The sequence below is a fragment of the Dermacentor silvarum genome, chromosome 2 (assembly GCF_013339745.2).
Source record: "Dermacentor silvarum isolate Dsil-2018 chromosome 2, BIME_Dsil_1.4, whole genome shotgun sequence".
NCBI lineage: Eukaryota > Metazoa > Arthropoda > Arachnida > Ixodida > Ixodidae > Dermacentor > Dermacentor silvarum.
The window spans coordinates 148,862,142-148,882,501 of record NC_051155.1 but is presented as its reverse complement, the minus strand read 5'-3'; the positions used below and the strand labels follow the sequence as shown (position 1 = coordinate 148,882,501).

General features: G+C 49.5%; 2 protein-coding genes across 3 annotated transcripts in view; both read left to right on the top strand.

Moving 5' to 3' along the window:
• LOC125943186 (uncharacterized) overlaps nucleotides 1-15,083 on the top strand; it is a 55,456-nt gene extending 40,373 nt beyond the window's left edge. The window contains exons 3-4 of one of the 2 annotated variants that reach the window (XM_049661726.1): nucleotides 13,691-13,864; nucleotides 14,979-15,083. In XM_049661726.1, the coding sequence (XP_049517683.1) occupies nucleotides 13,691-13,864; nucleotides 14,979-14,981 (177 nt within the window). In that variant the 3' untranslated portion in view covers nucleotides 14,982-15,083. The remainder of the gene's footprint in view (nucleotides 1-13,690; nucleotides 13,865-14,978) is intronic. The other variant, XM_049661727.1, reaches the window with a different exon arrangement.
• A 94-nt stretch (nucleotides 15,084-15,177) lies between these two features.
• Nucleotides 15,178-20,360, top strand: part of LOC119440463 (endothelin-converting enzyme 2-like) — a 48,430-nt gene continuing 43,247 nt past the window's right edge. The window contains exons 1-2 of the mRNA XM_049662929.1: nucleotides 15,178-15,351; nucleotides 19,123-19,317. Coding sequence (XP_049518886.1) covers nucleotides 15,178-15,351; nucleotides 19,123-19,317 — 369 coding nt within the window. The remainder of the gene's footprint in view (nucleotides 15,352-19,122; nucleotides 19,318-20,360) is intronic.

The following is a 20,360-nucleotide window of genomic DNA, read 5'->3' as shown; positions in this document are numbered from 1 at the left end:
CGGGGAAACGCGGATGGCGTTCGGCAGCAGCTCTGCGCGTTGCCTCGTTGGTGCGTGCTCCTATTTCCTCTCTCGCTCTTCTTTCGTCGCTATCACGTTCTTTCTCTCTCCCGTGCCATAATTGGCGCTGAGCCGTGCTTCCTCAACGGGCTTGCAGAAAGATAGCGCCAACCTTTCCCTTTCACTCAGACCACTTACCACCGTGCATAGCGCCGCGGCTACGCCGCAATGCTTGACGTCCATGTCAAGGCAAACATGTGCACGGCACGGAGAGGAGGCGAAGCACACGCCGCTCTTCGAGGTGGTTGCTAGGCAACGCGTGGTGACGTCATCGCCAGGAGAAGTTTTTGTTCACACTGCGCGGTGCAACCAAGAGCTTAAACAGCTCCGCTGTTAAAACGCTACAGTTGCCGGGAAGCCTGCTAAGCAGTCAGGGATCTTTGAATGCTATCGCGTTCCACCCTTAAAGGCGAAGCTTCACCGTCCTCGAATTTCCTTAAATATAGACAGTTTTAGCAGAGCGTTCACGGTCCGCTCCGCTCAGACCGTCGTGTCCGAACGATTCGCGCAGAGCCGCTCAGCGGAACGCTAGCGGGAGCGCTAATGCGCGTGCGCACAATGCTCATATCGGCAGCGGAACGAAGAACGCTGCCCACGGTCCGCTACGAAGCCATTTGAGCGGTGCGTCTACTGGTTGCTTTGCCGTTTTACGGCTACGCTGAGCGCGCGTAGCCGGCGTCTCTGGCAGACGCACTTGTCAAACAGGCCAAATCAACGCAGTTCATGCAGCCAGCGGTGTGCGTGAAACGTTAGCGGAGCGGAGCGTAAGCAACGCTCTGCTAAAACTGTCTTATATTACGATGTCGTCCACCGAGAGTAATATCGCTGTTCGAGCCACTTTCCAAACCACACGGGAGCCCTATTGGTCTTGCATAACCAAAGTATGCGATCCGGGTTTTTCAGCACTTGTTCTTAAAATATTCCTTCAGTTTTACTGAATACTAAAAAGAAATGCGATCACTATTTATTGCTTTGCTCGGCATGCACATCTTTTAATTCAGTTGTTTGCTGATCGCAAACAATAAACACAACGGAGCCGGCTCTTTCTGCCAGAAAACTGCCGTTGATATGAAAAATATCTCGAGATAACAGACTTATCTACGACGGATGGCCTCTATGAATTTAAAGTCACCACGTTCATAGGCTACCTTCGAAAGCATGTTGCACTATTTTGCCCGAGGCCCACAAATGTCCGCCGTAATTTCATGCAACTTAAAAAATATGGCTGCATGGATTAACTTAAACGATAGCATGATATTGTAACGAATGACTCAGGACTTCTAGAGGTAACTATTTATTGGGGTAACTTGTGCCCAGCAAGTAATCAATTGAATAACTGCAGCGACCAACTCTGGGCTACCCAGCAAGCCTGCGAGGCGGCGAAGAGGCAAGACCTCGATGTCCCCCACGTGGGAGGCCTAGGCCCAGCCAGCTAAACTTCTGGTTTAAATAAAAGTTTGTTCCTCCTCCTGCAGCGTTCCAAGCAGGAGATCGAGAAGCCTTCTTTTCCTCGAGCGGCGCTCCACTTCTTCTTTTTTGACGACGGTCACATATATCCCCGTGCGTGCGGCGAATGCACGTGCCATTACGTCTTCGTCTTTGTTGTTTTCACTAATACGCCGTTGTCCTCTTGGAGGGCGCACGAACCTACGCGCGTTATTTAAAGACGGTCTTGTCTTGCGTCATTATTCCCTCTCCAAGAACGCATCGTCCCGATGCGTAAAGTGGCGAAACTGTTGACAAGCTGTTGTCCATACTAAAGTGGTATATGGCACTGAGTAGAGGTGTTTGGTACAACATTCACTGCCTGTCATAATATGGCTTCATTCTGACCACATGCACAATTTCTGTGCGACGTCGGCATCGTGATGAGGTCACTTGTCCTTCCGGTGTAACTTCGTAGTTTAAGGGACTAATGCGGCGAAGTACTCGGTAAGGGCCGAAATAACGGCGCAGAAGCTTTTCGGACAGGCCGCGCGTCCGTACAGGAGTCCACACCCAGACTCTGTCACCTGGTGCATGCTCGACTTCTCTTCGCCGCAAGTTGTACCGGTCGGCGTCAATGCGTTATCTTTGTTGAATGCGGTGTCGCGCCAGCTGACGTGCTTCTTCGGCCCTCTGTATAAATTCGCCGATTTCAGGGTTTTGTTCTGCACTGTCGTTTACCGGCAGCATTGCATCTAAGGGTGTGGTAACTGTTCGGCCAAAAACAAGCTGAAATGGCGTCACTTGAGTGGTCTCTTGCAATGCGGTATTGTAAGCGAATGTTGCATATGGTAGTATCTTGTCCCATGTACGGTGCTCTAAGTCTACGTAAATTGACAACATATTGGTCAGCGTCCTGTTCAGTCGCTCGGTCAACTCATTTGTTTGAGGGTGATAGGCAGTTGTTTTCCTGTGGCTGGTATGAGTTAGTTGCATGATGGACTGCGTCCTGTGGCTGGTATGAGTTAGTTGCATGATGGACTGCGTCAAATCCGCTGTGAATGCAGTTCCTCGGTCCGTGATAATAACTGCAGGGGCACCATGTCGTAGTACCACGTTGGTGACAAAGAATTCAGCCACTTCAATGACTGTAGCACTGATTAGAGAGGCTGTCTCGGCATATCGGGTTAGGTAATCAGTCGCCACTACAATCCATCGTTTCCCTGATGACGATGTCGGAAATGGACCAAGCAAGTCCATTCCTACTTGTTCGAATGGGGATTCTGGGGGTTCTATTGGTTGGAGGAGGCCTGCGGGTTTCAATGGAGGCGTCTTGCGTCTTTGGCAATCCCGACATGTTCTCACATAATGCTGCACCGAACTCAATGGCTTTGGCCAGTAGTACTTAGCATGAATTCGAGCGAATGTTCTAGTCACTCCGAGGATGGGTCATCGTGACAGGCTTCCAAGATTTCGTATTGCAAGGATGAAGGAACGACGAGTAAGAATTTCTCTGTGCTGTGCTCAAAATTTCTTTTGCAGAGGACGTTATTTCTCATCACATACGATGATAATCCCCGTTTGAAAACTCGCGGAACATGGACGGGGTGTCCTTCCAGGTGCCTGATGAGTAGAAGCATCTCGGCGTCAGACTGTTGATGTTTGGCCATCTCAGACGTGGTCACGGCTCCAAGAAACGGAAAGTTGTGTCCATCTTCCACAGGAGCAGACTCGACCGGAGCACGTGACAAGCAATCAGCATCACTGTGCTTGCGACCAGATCTATACACGACCATTCTGTCGTATTCCTGCAGCCTCAGACTCCATCTAGCAAGTCGCCCAGAAGGATCCTTCAGGTTTGCAAGCCAGCACAACGAGTGATGGTCGCTGATTGCTCGGAACGGCCTACCGTATAAGTATGGTCGGAATTTTCCTATGGCCCATATTACTGCGAGACATTCCTTTTCCGTTGTAGAGTAGCTAGTTTCAGCCCTCGAAAGAGTGCGGCTAGCGTATGCAATCACTCTTTCATCTCCGTTTTGCCACTGAACGAGGACGGCACCAAGCCCGAAATTGCTTGCGTCCGTGTGGATGTCTGTTTCCGCTTCGTCATCAAAGTGCGCAAGAACCGGGTGGTCTTGAAGTCGGCGTCGTAGCTCATTGAATGCATCTTCTTGTTCACTTAGCCAAATGAAAGGTACGTCTTCTTTCGTCAATCGCGTTAACGGCTCGGCAATCATCGAGAAGTTTTTGACGAAACGTCTGTAATAGGCACAAAGTCCTAAAAATCGTCTGACGGCCTTTTTATCCGTTGGTCTAGGAAACTTTTCTACTGCAGCGGTCTTTTCAGGGTCAGGACGGATGCCTTCAGAACTAATCACATGGCCAAGGAAAAGGAGCTCATGGAAGCCGAAGTGACATTTTTGTGGCTTATCGTCAGCCCTGCTGAACTAATAGCGTTGAGCACAGTCCGTAGTCGTTCCACATGCTGATCAAAGGTGGTAGAAAAAAATAGTTGCAGTGGCTTAGCTCGGCTATGCCAGGATATACGTAGCGTTAGCAAAGGTTCAGCTGAAGGTCCGAGTCGCATTGGCGCTTTCGCTGAGTTTCACATATATTCAGTCGATCGGCGAGCCTTGACGTCATCGACGGCGTTTTGTTGTTGCTGCAGGGGTGGTCGGGCACGTCGCTCAGCCTCCTGGCGACGCCGCTTTGCTAGACGTTCGTCCCTTTGCTCCAGTGTCTCCGCAGCACGTTTAGCCTTCTTCTGTTCATTCCTCCTACGCTCAACCGCTAATTGCCAGGCAACTACTTCGGGATCCGATGAGTCAAGCTTCTCCGTTCTTCTGCGCTGTTGAGCAGCATTTGCGCTCTCCTTCTCCATGGCTATACCACACTGGCAAACGCCAGTCAGAAGCGCAGCTGCTCCAGCGCAGTGTGAGACGGCGACTGCACAGCGAGCGCGCGCCGGCGCCAGTGCGTCTACCACGGCTACGACGTCACTCCTCTGGAATGCGCAGACCGGCAGCGGTGAGTCGCGCGCGGCGGCGGCGGAGTGCGTGAGAGGTGCCGGCTCCGGTGGCTCCGGTGCGCAAGCCGTGTGACATCACTGATCCTTGTGCATGCGCAGCACGGCTCTTGATGTGCCGCGCGAAACGGGCTTGGCTAGGCCAGTGTAGCTAACGCTACAAAAATCACGACATCGTCAAGATAAACGAGACAGGACTGCCACTTTAACCCGGATAGTACAGTGTCCATCATCCGCTGAAATGTGCCAGGTGCGGAACAGAGGCCGAACGGAAGTACCTTGAATTCGTATAATCCGTCTGGTGTGACGAACGCTGTCTTCTCACAATCTCTTTCGTCCACTTCTATCTGCCAGTATCCACTTTTGAGGTCGAGAGAGGAAAAGAATTTCGCATCCCGTAGTCTATCAAGGGTGTCATCAATCCTCGGAAGTGGATAAACATCCCGCTTTGTGACAACGTTCAACTTTCGGTAATCCACGCAGAAACGCAAGGTCTGATCCTTTTTCTTTACCAGTACTACGGGCGAAGCCCACGGGCTGGTCGACGGTTGAATTACGTCGTCTCTCAGCATTTCTTCAACTTGGTTTCTGATGACCTCTCTCTCCTTCGGTGGAACTCGGTAGGGATGCTGGCAAATAGGACTGACAGCTTCGTCGACAATGATACGGTGTTTGGCGATGGATGTTCTCTGGACTTTGGATGACGTTGAGAAACACGTGGCGAATTCTGGTATAAGGCTTTCTATTTGCTGCTTCTGGGTCGGCGATAGTGCTGCTTCGATCTTGATGTATGCAAGTATGGAGTCTAAGTTGTCAGACTTGAGTGGTGCAGCCTCGGAAGGGTTCAAATCCATTATCTGGACATAATCATTAAGGCGGGCAATCACAGATCCCTTCGCAATGTGCTGGACTTCATTTACAAAATTAGTGACAAAGACATTCGAACACCCACCACGCAGCCGAACAAGACCTCTGGCCATACAGACCCCTTCTTCGAGTAAGAGGCCAATGTAATTACTGTCTGCAATTCCTTCATAGTCGCTGAATACGTTGCTTCTTACGGCGACAGCTATGCTGGATCTTGGGGGTATCGTGACGTCGTCGTCTATAATCTGGAGCGCATCAAATTGTTCTTCACACTCGAACGTAGCGATGGCGTGCTTCGTTGAGAACGGCACACAAGATTCCTGCAGGTTGATTACTGCACCGTTCACCTGCAAAAAGTCAATTCCAATAATTAAATCTCTTGAGCATTCTGACAGGACAATGAAAGTAGCGACGTATGTGAAGCCACGTATTCCAATTCTGGAAGCCCGCCTGCCCACCGGGTCGATAAGGTGTCCTCCAGCTGTTCGAATTTGTGGTCCCCTCCAAGGAGTCAGCACTTTCTTCAGTCTTCTGGCAAGTTCTTTACTCATAACTGAATGGTCTGCGCCTGTGTCTATTAAAGCAGTAATTTCGTAGCCGTCTACAACCACACACAAATCGGACGTAACGTCACTGTTTCCGCAACTGCTCTCGCGTCTGTCGTTACATTTCGGGGTCAGCGCTGGAGGCTCTGTTCTTGCGTCGACAGCGGCCTTACCTCCACAAGTCGCCGGTATTAGTTTTCCCGTCGCGGGCTTTGGGAACTTCGCCTCGGGGAGCTGGAGGATGGACGCGGACTCGGTGATTGATACCGCAGTGGTACGGTTGACCGAGGTTGGTGTTGCTGTGAAACATGAGGGATTTGGCGCGTTGGCAAATACTCCCGGATTTCAAAAGGGCGTTCACCGTTTCTTGGGCAAAGAGCGTTTACGGAAAAATCCCGAAGTCCCGCTCTGCGGTACTCGCACATCTGGTAGAGATGACCAGCTTCGCCGCAGTGGTAGCACAGTGGGACTCTATCCGGAGTGCGCCATATGTCAGCCTTCAGCAATCTCGTCTCAGGCGGAGGTGGCGCGAACTGAGGTTCGGGTACATGGGTAGGTGCCGTGACGAATATACGTCCAGGCGTTCCTCTGAGTACCTCGGCGTACGATACTGTCGGCCGTACCATTGGTGACGCTTGTGGCTGTGCTTGTGGGTGCTGTTCGCGGACTGCTTGTCTCACTTCTTCACGGACCACTTCTGCCAATGAAGAGACGGCTGTAGGGCCATTGTTCAGCTGTTGCCTTTGGAGCTCTCCTCGAACCACAGACCTTACGAGTTCTCGTAAGACATCAACGCCGTTCCCAAACACCGCTGATATGGCGTCCACAGAGGCGATATTCATATCGCGGTTGTAGAGCCTCGCTCGCTGTTGGAGTGTCCTTTCCATAGTTGTCGCCTCAGCGCGGAATTCGGCAACGGTGCGTGGAGGGCTTCCAACCAACCCGGCAAAAAGCTCCTGCTTCACACCGCGCATCAGATGCCGAAGCTTCTTGTCCGCGCTCATGCTCGGATCGGCCCGGCGAAATAAGCGGGACATATCTTCGACATACATTGCCACGCTTTCGTTGTTTTGTTGGCTTCTTGCTTGCAAAGCGGCTTCAGCTCTTTCTCTGCGGTCTGTGCTCGAATACGTAGCCAGCAGCTCCCGTCGGAAGTCATCCCACGACCGGAGGGCAGCTTCATGGTTTTCAAACCACGTTCGTGCAGAGTCTTGTAACGCGAAATAAACGTTGCGGCGCTTCCGGTCTTCATTCCATCCATTATAGTCTGCCACACGCTCAAAGCCTTCTAACCAGTCCTCGGCGTCTTCAAAAGTGTCGCTGTGGAAAGGCTTAGGCGTCATCGGCTGATCAACGACGACGCGGGTTGAGGCGGTCTGGGATGTCATTTCGGTATTGGCTGCTGCTGCTATTCTAGTTGGCTCCGTCAAAAGGGAAAACTCGGGTCGCTCACCACGTAGGCGACGGCTCGTGCGCTGGTGGACAGGCGTGAGCTCGTTGGGTCCGAGTTGGCGTGGCTCCGGGCTGCTTTCTTCAACTCGAATGGGGCTGGAAATCATACCCCGCACCTCCACCAGAATTGTAACGAATGACTCAAGGACTTCTAAGGTAACTATTTATTGGGGCTAACTTGTGCCCAGCAAGTAAATAAATTGAATAACTGCAGCGTTCCAAGCAGGAGATCAAGAAGCCTTCTTTTCCTCGAGCGGCGCTCCACTTCCTCTTCTTTTTTGACAACGGTCACATATATCCCCGTGCGTGCGGCGAATGCACGTGCCATTACGTCTTCGTCTTTGTTGTTTTCACTAATACGCCGTTGTCCTCTTGGAGGGCGCACGAACCTACGCGCGTTATTTAAAGACGGTTTTCTCTTGCGTCAATATGTTCTGCTAAAAACGCGCACCTTAATTTTCTTACGCGGTTAAATGGCACGTGCTTGCCCATAGATGGTGGCACGTTATCCATGTTCACGTGCCGCATAGATTTAAGAAGGAAGAAGCAGCTCATGATCTCGTGCTGTCGGAGCCCCTTTTTCATTCTGGGCTGTAGGTAGAGGACGATTGCACTCAAAGTAACGCAGCTACTGTTCAGAAGCGGCTCGCCAAGAAGAACAACGTGACGTCTGGTAAGCACGATGTTTTCGCGTTAAATAGACGCGCAAGTCCGCTGCGTAGGTACAGATATTTTGCTATCCTGCTTGGACAACAGATTCAGCGTGTTAACGAGCAGTCAAATTTGTTGGAATGCGTAGCACAGTTCCCGCGGACCAAGCGAGAAGCGTTGTGCCAGTTGGTGCCACCGGAAAAGTAGCTTGCGCTCTGCTTTACGTCGCTAGCCAGACATACCGGTTATTTATGTCATACTGTGTGTTGTCTTAGTCATCCCGCTAGACACTAATCTCAGGAGATGTAGAAAAAAGACGGTTTTATCCTGGAGACACCATAAACTAGTACAAGGCCACACAGGCGGGCACACAGCTACGTATGAGGAGAAGAATAAACTTTATTTCTCCAGCGGTTATTGCTGTTGGTGCCCGGGGCTAGGTATGAGCAACGTCGCTTCTCTTCGAACCTTCCGCCTACGTGTAGTCCAGGCGCTGCCTAGGTTTGCCTGCACACAACGAGAGGAGCGCTCCAACAGAGGGTGCTAGTAATGTGGTAACATGTGACCGGAGAACACGTTTGTACAGTGTCGATTGCGGTAAACTATCTGAAAAATATATATATCGTAATTTGGCATTAGGTTGAGGAGAAGCTCCACAGAGGCGCTGAATAATCCGGCTGCAATATGGATCGTCGCGTTGACATGCGAACTGAGTGCAATGATTGGAAGATGCCGGGTTAGTAGCAGCTAGTGTTGATAACACAAGCGACGATGCGGCGTTATCATCACGGGGCGAAGATAAACGGCGTCTCACGAAGATGAAAGTGGCAGGGGGCAGCGAGAGAGAGCGTCGGCATCTTAATGTTTTTTGCCAGACTTATACACAACGTCAAAAGTGCACTCTTGCAAACGGAGTATCTAGCGGCCAAGGCGTCCAGAAAAGTGTTTCAGTGATGATAACCAGCATAAGGCGTGGTGGTCGGTAATTACAGTGAAGTGTCGTCCATAAAGGTATGGTCGAAACTTTTGTACGGCCCAAACTACTGCGAGACATTCCTGCTCGGTTATCGCATAGTTCTGGTCCGCTGGCGTGAGTGCGCGACTGGCATATGCAACAACGCTCTCTCGAGAAGTGCTATCACTCTGTAGAAGGACCGCACCGACTCCATGGCCGCTAGCGTTGGTGTGCAGAAAAGTAGGACCGTTCTCATCGAAGTCACGGCGGACTGCGTCTGATGTTAATGCACGTTTTAGGGCTTGGAAAGCAAACTCACAGCCATCTGACCAAGCGAAGGCAGTGCCCGAGGTGAGCAGCTTGTGCAGTGGTGACGCAATGGCAGGAAAGTGGTTGATGAAGTGGCGGAAGTAAGACGCCAGGCCAAGGAAACTTCGTAATTGCTTTTGATTTTCTGGGCGAGGGAAGCGAAGCACCGCAGCAACCTTATCGGGGTCTAGTCGGACGCCATCTTTACTGACAAGGTGACCCAACACTTTGATGTACTTGCTGGCGAAGTGGCACTTTTTTGTGTTGAGCTGAAGTTCAGCGCTGGAACGGCATGTCAAAACTACGTCCAAACGCTCAAGGTGCTGACGTAGATTAGAATAAAAAATAACAATGTCATCGAGATAACACAAACAAGTTTTCCACTTGAGGCCACGCAAGACAGTGTCTATCATCCGTTCAAATGTTGTAGGTGCGTTGCATAAACCAATTAGCATTACGTTAAACTCGCAACGCCCGTCCGGTGTTGCAAAGGCTGTATTGTCCTTGTTTGCTTCGTGCATAGGTATATGCCAATACCCTGACCGGAGGTCGAGGCTTTAGAAATATTGAGCGCCCTGAAGGGTGTCAAGGGCCTCGTCAATTCGTAGCATCGGATATACGTTTTTGCGTGTCATCTTATTAGCGGCTCGATAATCGATGCAAAATCGAACAGAGCCGTCTTTCTTTCGGACCAACACAACTGGCGACGACCATGAGTTAGACGAACTCTTCTAACGTGGCAAGCAGAGCTGTCGACCAAGCCCTTTCTACCATAGTCGCAGTGGGTTGAAGTAAAGCTTGTCTCCTCTAATCCCCGATTCTGTATTCCTTAAGATCTGCCAGTATTCAAGTAGCTTTATAAAATTTTATGTATTTCCAGAGTCATTTGCTAATTTCTACCGTACAGTGTGGATTCGCGATAGTTCAGTCACAATCATGGGCACTGCAGACATTTTTATTGCTTGGCCTTGAGCTCCGTGTGGAATGCATTTTCTTTTAGTTCCTGTTATCTTTATTGGACAGTTTTGCAGCAAGTTTGTTTAGAAACATTTCTTTTACACGATAGAAGAGCTTGACATTAAAAAAGTGTATATTATAGACGAAATTTGGGGTGGTTTCAAAGAGACTACTGTTTCGCTGTTTTTGTTGTTGGATTCTGTTAACCCTTTAATCCTAATTTAGAGAAAATATTTTAAATAATATACATACTCTAATTATGTAGGGTAGTGAGGCGGCAAATAAAACAACCAATCACATGTATGTAATTTGAGACTGCAAATTGCTTTGGGAAGTCTAATGAAAATACAAGGAGATTCGAAGCTAACTTGTAGAAGGGGCAAAAAGACATTCTACAGTACCCTTAATCTCAAACCTGGCTGAATCGTTGTATACGTGGCTAGTGAAGCTTTAACGCAAAAGTAATGTGTAATACGGTGGGAAAACATAAACGCGATAGACACACGTAAATTTAACACGTTACGTTGTACTGGCTGCACTCCCACCTGAAAAGCGTCCTTGCATGCGAATCTTTTTTCGTGCACTTAAGCCCGAGCACATTGCGATACGTCTTCTCAAAGCGAACCCCGAGTGAAAGATTTTAGTGAAGCAATGCTTTACACTCTACGACAGGAACTCCACCCACAGATTATCTACCTATTAAGTTGCCAGCGTATACGGATGGACCACGGAACGAAGAAGAGCAGCACGGACCCCGAGCAGTCCAGTACAGCTGGCAACTCGTCTACTAAGATTCTCAAGAGCTCGACAGATTCTGCGTCGGAGCTGGCGAAGAAGCAACCGACGGCTGCCCATGACATATCGAAGGGTCATCCTGCTCATCACAAATCCATTGCAGTGACGTCAACCGCGAAGCCGGTGCAACATCCATCTCCGCAGTCCAAGGAACTGGCAGCCGGAGGAACCGGGCTGACAGACAAGGTGAGTATACATAAGGTACTGGCTGAGTAGCACTCTATCTTTAACACGTCGCAAGCGGCTACAGCTTGGGAACTGTACGTAATTTAGTGCGGCCTGATTTTACGAGAACAGCTTACATGTAGGGTGCGCTACAAGCACTCCATGATCCTGCCCCAGAAGAGCCTACCCCGGTATCGTGCGTCTATGCGGTCATTTTGAATTACTACAAGGGACCCAGGCGGATCTACAACCCTCCCCATAAGAAACTAACAAAGGAGAGGAGGGGGCTGTCAGCGGGCGCTTAATCCAGACTGGCACGTACCCCAACTTACACAGTCTCAACAAAATTCATCCAACGGCAAACCCCGTGCGTTGCCCATGGTGCTCTGAGAAGCCAACCCTTTTTACACACCACCTGGACATGCCGGGCCATGCCCGGACTGCCCCTTATAAACCAAGTGAGTGTGGAGCAGTGGGAGGAGCTGCTGGCCAGCGACAGCCTTCACGATCAACTCGATTTGGTCGACAGGGCGCGCAGAGCAGCAACTGCCTGTGGCACCGTGGACTGAGGGCAGCCACCTCCGCTTGAATGGGTCCCATGAACCAAGTGGGCCGCCCAGAACAACACCACTTATTCCGTCAAATAAATGTTTTTCTCCACCTCTTCCTACGGTTTTGCCAGCCCACCGCAAATCACCGAACGCATCTCCCAACAAAAACATGCTTCGTGACAGGGTCGCAAAATTTCAGCCCCCAATATTGCAATACGCCTTCCCTCTCTGCTTCCGTGCTCAGAAATATTGGACGCCGACATTGAAAGAAGCTTGGTCTCCAGCCTGACGTCACGCAAAGGAGCGAACGTTAGCTGGCGCCTCTATGAAAATTCTCATCGAGTTCAACATGCAGTGTAGTACTTGCCGCTGCGTTCTTATAGCATCTTCAACTGCATGGTCGTTTCGGAGTGCTCTACATCGCTCTCTCTAGCAGCATCGTCTTAGACAAGTCGAAACAGAGCGCGCTCCTTGAATTCGGCTGGTTCTTTTCGATCGCTCTCTTTTCGAGCGGTCAGAGCGGTTCCGCCACGTCATCAAAACACAGCGTCGCCTCTGTTGGCGACGGACCACCCCATGCTGGTGTATCAGCGAACGCTCGTCTCACCTGCGCGTTAGCCCTTTTTTCCTGCAGCGCCGGAAGCTTCAGCTAGGCGATGTCGAATGTTAGGTAGTCACATGGTTTCGCCTCCGCCATTTACTCCTCCGAGAGTGAGTCAAATCTTCCACTTGCGTGCTGAGTGGAGGAATGCTGGATCTGCTCGACTCTGATTCGGAGGATGGAGGCGACCAGTCGACGATACCGTTAGACTGTCACTGACTCTTGAGTGCTGTGCTTTTGCAAATGATAAGAGAAACAAATCGCCACTGCTCAACATTCAGACTATTGTTGAATACGACAATCAATTGTCCGTCGCCCTGCGTGATTATAACCGTAAATCAGAGAGTTATATAGACATGTTGCCGTCTGCATTGCTTTGTAGATTACGTAACTGTTCCTCGACAAAGAATTCCCTTCTTATAGCACTTATGTGCAGATTCCCTGAGCGAGTACTACGGAGAACAACTGCAGAACTTCTCTGAATTGTAGTCGGTCGTGTAGCGGGCTGCAGGTGATTCATGGACGGAACAATGCATGAAATGCCCGCTAATAGGATCTGCATATTATGGTACAAATTAAACAACTACATGCACATGCAAGGGCAATACTTTTCCTAATTTGTAAGAGCAACAGTAAGAGCTTAGTTATTTTTATGTAATACTATATTTAGTGGTGTTCGAAGTGCGTTCTGGCTGAATATTTTCCTACTACCTTAATATTGTACCATCTTTTATAATTTGCAGTCAGAGGCCGTAGCGGGCCAAAATTGTCTATCTGTCCATTTGGTGTAGGCATCAGGACCATAATGCACGTTACACTGTTACATCTGGCTGCCAAAATATCTGTACTGGTGCATGTCTCTGGTAGTCGTCAGTAACAAGTTGTCTATCCTCAAAATATTCGTCACGTCATCGTTAACACTTCGGAATCTTGTGCATTCATATTTACCGTTCGCGTGCAAATGCAATCGCATTTCAGTTGTGCACTATCTTTCCTTGGCGCTGCTTGTTTCGAGGCATTCCTGCCAGAAGCCACGACGTACGAATGTGTGGAAAAACATTTGAACGTGCAATTGCTACTGTTTCTTTCTCTGCCGCGAACCTTTGCGCATGCGCGAGGGCTGCGTAGTAGAGTTGGACTTTCGAAACGTTCTCGCGACATAGATGCAAACCGTGTTTGGTGTTGCATAAGAAACATGTATTCTTCGCAGGAATCGGTGACGTCCACAAAACCGTATCAATTTTAGAGAATACGTAACACCCCGATAAGTTCAAGAGAAGTTTTGAACATTCATGACTGCTGAGGCGCTTCTTCTTGCCTGTTACGCAGAAGGAGGCCGCAACTCTTGAGAAGGACATGAAGGAAGCCGGCAAGGACGTCGTTGATGATGATGATGAGCCGGCCGTAGACCCCCGCGAACCCTTGCCTGACAGGGCCGTCATCGACCGGCGAGTGTCCATGGGCGAGGTGTTACACACGGAGCCACCGCCACATTTTCTAGGCGTGAGTATGCTGAAGTTCTGTCGAGCTGAACAGGCACTGCTCTTGCGCTCTTTGTTAAACATTCTTACAAAAAACCTAGGGCCCGTAAACAAGAAGGCAAGGCGATGAAGTCTTTGTAGAAGTCTGCCTGATATTGCAGAAATCTGCCGTGAGAAGCAAGCTTGATATCATTAATGAGGATCTCATTCCTGGCGGGGTGAAAACTCGCCGTGGAGTCATGACAATTCGGTGTGCGAATATAGCTGACGGTTCTTGATTGCGGGTTGAGAACCACGGACCCGACCCAGCCCGACCCGGCCACGTTTTCGTGGACCTTGCAAAAATGTTACCGAGAGCGATCCCAGCCCGTCCCCGCCATGCAGCCGGAAATATAGGTTTCCGCACGTCATCGTTTGCTTAGCCGTTGCGTTAGCACACTGCCAAAGGAGGAGGACGGCGGATTCTCTAAGCATAGCGAAGCTAGTGCATTTTATAACAAAAACGGTCATCGCTCGGCGGTCCTATGGCATGTGTTCAACCATTCTCGCACACAACTAGAAGCGTTGTCACTGTGGTAAAGTCGCACGTGCCTGCAAAGGATGTCTCAATTAAAAGCAGGCTTTGCAGTGCACAGCTATCGCACTCAAGACAAGTGCGTTACGCTGCTGTACAGTTGCGTTGTTTTAGGTAACCATAGCACCATTTCTCGAAAGCCAGTGCATGGTTATGAGGACCCTAGGAGGCTCTTTCCGGTGTGTCACTTTAAACTGAGGGTTGTTACCAGTTTACGCTTTACTTTGCCGCATAGCCCGTTTATCTGTCCTGTTATTGAAGCAATATGCTACTTTTTTCGAATACAAGCTTCATAGCTAAAACAGCTTGCATGTAGCTGAGTACTGGTGAGAGAGGTAACCTTAGATGCATACAGGTCTGTTTATATTTAGTTTTGCTCATTGCTTTGAACTAGGAGTAGAGATAATTATTCAGTGAGTTTTGTCCATCTCACAAACATTTGCTGTCTCTAACGCCTCGTTCCCGATGCGTTTTTCTACCAGGATCGTCGCCTCGTAACTTTCCTGGCAAGAAACATGTCGCAGAGCGTTTGACTAGCGTTTGATCCTCTTCTCTTTTGCAGTGACACTTCATAAGCATCGTGGTCCCTGGCTTTCACGGGCAAGGGCGGCCCGTAATCAAAAGCGAGAAGAGAAATTTATTCGAAACGAGACAACAAATTTGTAGAAATAAATGACTTTTTCGATGCACCACGTGGTTTATGTTCAAATTCCGATACCTCATTCTGGCAGGCGCCGGATGGTGGCATCTTGGCCGCTATCATGGAGGCATGTCACGGTGTCGAGGACAGCGCCATGGAGCAGCTAACCGACCCTCGAGAACCGATGAGGCGGCGTGCCTCCTTAGACCGACGCGTGTCTCTCGGAGAAGTACTCCCTACCATACCGGCTCTGAGCTCTCCCCTCCGGAGTGGTTCGCTCGCCTGTGACCATGGCGTGAGTCTGTTTCAATTCAAGCTGGGAGTATACGTATATTTCGAGAATATACATAGCAGGGCGAGCTGGTTGGAATTCGTGACCGATCAGCGCTCATTGGGGGAACTATTGCGCGAAGCTGTCCCAATCTGTTTCTATAACATTTTTCGGTCCACGTCTCAGTATGACGGTGTCGAGCCCTTTCTTCGCTTTGTCACATCGCTTTGTCAATTCTTCGCTGAGAGTCTGTTTAGAGGCATTCTTAAGCGCCGTTGCACGCCGCCGCAATTTCCGACAGCCACCGCAAGCTAAACAAGGAGAAGCGGGCCAATCGGAGACACCAGCACCACTCTCCTCAACCGCTTATCTATTACATTCACTAGGCTAGATCCACCCCATCGAAAGCCTTTCCACTTACTCGTGCTCCTCGCGTCCTGCCAGATAATTATACAAAAAAAAAAACTGTCAAGGTAGGCAATGCTATTCGCTTTGATGGCAACGAAAAGCGACCTCCTATAAACGAATAGGGCGTTTGATCTGACTGTTCAAACAACGGGGCTGCGGGTAATCGCCCGATGCTTGCCTCGGTGTTTATATAATTTGACGCCAAAAGATTACAATACAAGCAAAATGGAATAATTTTACGCCATAGGGCCCCTTACCAAGACGACAACGAAGCACACACGCGCAACACTGCGCGTCTTTTCCGCGAGTTCCTGCAGATCATGCGCTGTTCGAATGAATATATATATATATATATATATATATATATATATATATATATATATATACGGACGCACATGACTGATGGCCTAGTGGTTATAGGGTTCAGTTGCTCAACAGCAACTAGAGCAGCCAGGCAAATGCCAAATTATTTCTGCAGCCGTTGATGTTATCCAGTGATTAAAAAAAAAGCAAATAGTGAAACACCCCACTAAGCTCAGCTAAGAAAGATGGGTGACCGTGACAGGTCAGGCTTAAGACGTCGCCTCCGTCGTGTGCCTTTTATTGCGATAGCAATTATATGGACACTCAAAAGCAGATTTCTGCCGTCGGCGTCGCCGTCGCCGTCGCCGTGAGGTTCCGTATGACGTCAATGGAGATGAAATCGTCGCCGCGCGCCGAACGCTGTATGCGCGAGTGAAAGGACGCGAGGGGCGCGCGCTTTCACGGGGAGTGAACGCACGGCGGAGAACAAACGCGCGTTCTGCGCCGTGCTGGCTTAAGGGCTGCAGAAGTAGGCGTCTCTTTCCTCCTTTACAATCACCATATATGTGGAGCAAACGCGCCTTCTTCCGACGCGCGAGAGGCCGTGGGGGAGGGGGGGGAGGGGGAGGGAAGGAAGGCGACGTTGAGTTGCGGCACCAAGTGCCTATTATTGCGATAGCAATTATATGGACACTCAAAAGCAGATTTCTGCCGTCGGCGTCGCCGTCGCCGTAGCCGTCGCCGTCGCCGTCGCCGTCGCCGTGAGGTTCCGTATGACGTCATTTGGAGAAGAAATCGTCGCCGCGCGCCGAACGCTGTATGTGCGAGTGAAAGGGCGCGAGGGGCGCGTCTTTCACGGGGAGTGAACGCACGGCGGAGAACAAACGCGCGTTCTGCGCCGTGCTCCCTTAAAGGCTGCAGAAGTAGGCGTCTCTTTCCTCCTTTACAATCACCATATATATAGAGCAAACGCGCCTTCTTCCGACGAGCGAAAGGCCTTGGGGGGGGGGGGGGGGGGGGGGAGGGAAGGCTGACCAAGTGCGTCCGGCAACAACAGTTCTTCTGCGTGTTGCCGGTGCCTGCATGTCGCAGCTGCTACTGTCATTACTCCGTATAGCTCTCTACAAATTTGCTATTTGATACTGCGAGAGGCTCCGAACAGTCACCAACGCCGCACGCATTTTGAGCGAACGCGGCAAAACGCTGATCATTATGTCCAAGTATACAGCTGATAAAGCTAATATCTTAGTCCGTTTAGCTCTCTAATTTGCTATCGCAATTGATGCTTCGCCTTTCAGGTGAAACTGCAACACCTTTTTTGTTCCATGAGTGACACGCCACCACGTTGCGTAGAAGTCAAGATTCTGCATGGTATTTTCTGTTACAAAGCGTTGCATTGGTCGTCAGAGTTTGCAAAAAACTGCGCTCGTGGTATATATGCTGCAAATCTGGAAGAGCTTCTAGGACACCTTACAATAGTTTTAGCTATGCGTGATCGCAGAGCGTCCTATAGTGGATGTCAGGTAAACAATGAATGAAGTACCTACTTCTTGAAACGCGTGATGCGCCACCTAACGTCCATCCCATCGAAAGCTTTTGTAAGATTCGGGAAAGAACGAAGAGGAGGTAGCTTGGTGTTATAACTGGAACAGCAGCGGTCTCGGTGCTCACGAACATGGATCGCCATGGATGGGCACAGTTGAACGCAAAAGAGCACTATGGGGACATCTACAACGGGATAAATAATGGCGAACCATAGCAATAAAAAAAAACCACCATGTCATGTCCCCGAGACAGCGCACTGCAACGTGCGCAAGAAGCCGAGAAGGTGTACAATGGCAGTAAGTACTTCCACAGACTCAGTTAGCGCTTACATTTATGCGGAGGAACGACGACGCCCGTACTATGGAGGTGATGTTCGCAAAACGAGACCAAAACAGGAACTTGGTTTAGCCATGAGAAGGCGGTGAACCATCAGACAAGGTAAAAACACTGTTACTGGACACGGGAGTAATTACGCTTACCTAATTCAGTAGACATTTACTGCTGTATTCTTGAAAGGTCACTAACGGTGCCATTACCGGCCTTTATGGACAACTGCTTCTATGCTTGTAGAGTAGGCAAACGCGGTGGTATCTGCATGATGCATGATAATGTACTCGCTCTGGCTACGTGTAAGACGGCATGCGAGATTTTGAAAGAAGTGGTACCGAGATATCTGCAGTTATTAGCACTGCGCCAAAAATGCGCAATTGCCTATATACTCAATAGATCTCGTTGCAAGATAAAGAAGTTAATGATTACAGTCATCCTATCAATAAACAACATGGAGGTGAATGTTGGCTTTAATATACAGACGTATATTGAGCATGTCATAACATTCGAAACTTGTGTGTCTAGTCTCTTTTCCTGTATTTAGGCTCTGTAGTCTTTCGTCCAAAAACAAAAATGAAAACAACCATTCGGTTCTCATTTCCGTCTCACCCTCAACGTCTTCCGAATTAATGTTGCTTTGGCGGGCAAATCTACGTCGGCGTCCATTCTGCTTACCTGAAAACTAATGTATTTTCCTTTTTTTGCCGCTGTAGCTGTTGTTTAGAGCGCTTTGCACAATGTGCTTTTCGGTCGTAAGAGCTTTTTGGTTGCCACTGGCCAGCGAGAACGGCCAGCGCCGTTCTCGCTAATACGTCTGACATCGCGATTGACTGAGGCCTGCTCTTGCCAACAGCTGTTGCGTAAAGACTTGTGCGACACGTGCCTTGGGAACGTATACACTATAAGCCTCGTACGCTAGATCAGTTTCTAAGATGAAATGCCAGCCAATCCTGACGCGGGACATATCTTTCGTCAAGGCGACCGACCAAAGGCAAGGAGGACGTACGAATGAAAATCTTTAGGAATTCGGCCCTTGATACTTTCTTTTCTGGGTTTTGCACAGAACGAAGAATGTCATTCAACAGCATGCTATACTTTGCAGGAAATTTTTTAGAAGGATTTCATTCAACAGCCATCTTGTACGGCGCAGGGAAAGGTACTTGAATGTCAAAAGAGTGTGATTCAACAGCATGTTTTTGTACGTTGCAGGAAGATGTACTTGATGCCCTAAGGGACGCACCGGATGTCATTAATGACAACGTGGACGAGCTGCGGCCTGATCCCCGCGAGCCCATGAGAAGGCGAGCTTCCATAGACAAGAGTATTTCTTTGGGCATGGTGGTGCCCACGGTGCTCCCGCCCCATTCTCCAGTCAGATCCGCCTCGAGCTCAGTGCAGCCCAGCGTGAGTACCTAAGGCCGGAATCAGGGCACGGGACCGCAATAGCATCACGACGAGTCACTGAGCGCAGACTGGCAAATAATCAAACTTGTTTCTAGTGACAAAACCACAACATCGTCGAAAGTGCAGGGACGTTATCGAGCAGTATGCCTTCTTTCTATTTAGCCTGCAATTTTCTGGGGTACTGGCTTCACTGGTAATGAAAAGAAACGTTTATCGCGAATTTATTGCGCTACAGGAAAAGCGTGCTTAGTAATGCTTTTGAGTGAAAGGTGCACTATAAATAAACAATCACTTTGCTTGACAAATTATACTTCTAGAATACTCAAAGGTTAAGCGCTACCGTGAGTTGGTTTGTTATAGTTGCTCCCGAGTGAAATAGCATAACACATTACATCGTGGGAGAAGACCACGTATCTCAAGGCAGTAGGCGACAGAAATGTAAGCAGAATTTAGTGGGGGAAAAAATCACGTAAAGACTCCTGTGCGAGTTGTCTACGTATGCGTAAGCATTGTGCCACTTGCTCATCTCCACGCAGCCCGGTGTCATTATGATTGTGATGAAACTTGATCCAACCAGTATAAACGACAGCGCTGTGGTGACACGAAATGATGCAGATGGTGGCGCAAGGTGCATTGATGACGTTCCGATCATTATTAGCCGTTCTCGCTCTTTAGCGCCTTATCCATTGGAATCGATTCATTATGAACATTGTGAACCATTATGAAATGTTAGATACGTAGATACGGACCAGTAAATAGCATCCGTCAAGTTCTTCGACCGCAACCACTCACCGCCAGATTCCGATCTTGGTGAGCGCTTACGCGTCGGACCAGGCTACCGGACCCGTCAAAAGTGTTGGCGATCCCACCTTCGTGCGCCGCGCATGAAGCGTTTGTCTCCCCCTGCGTGACGCTTCCCGAGATACTTCTGGAAGCTGGCACGGTTCGAGATCGTTGACCCCTGCTCCAGGAAAACCTGCCTTGCTACTCTGGAATGTCGTTCGAGAACCACCCGTCCCCTCCGGCTGAGCGCCTACCAGACG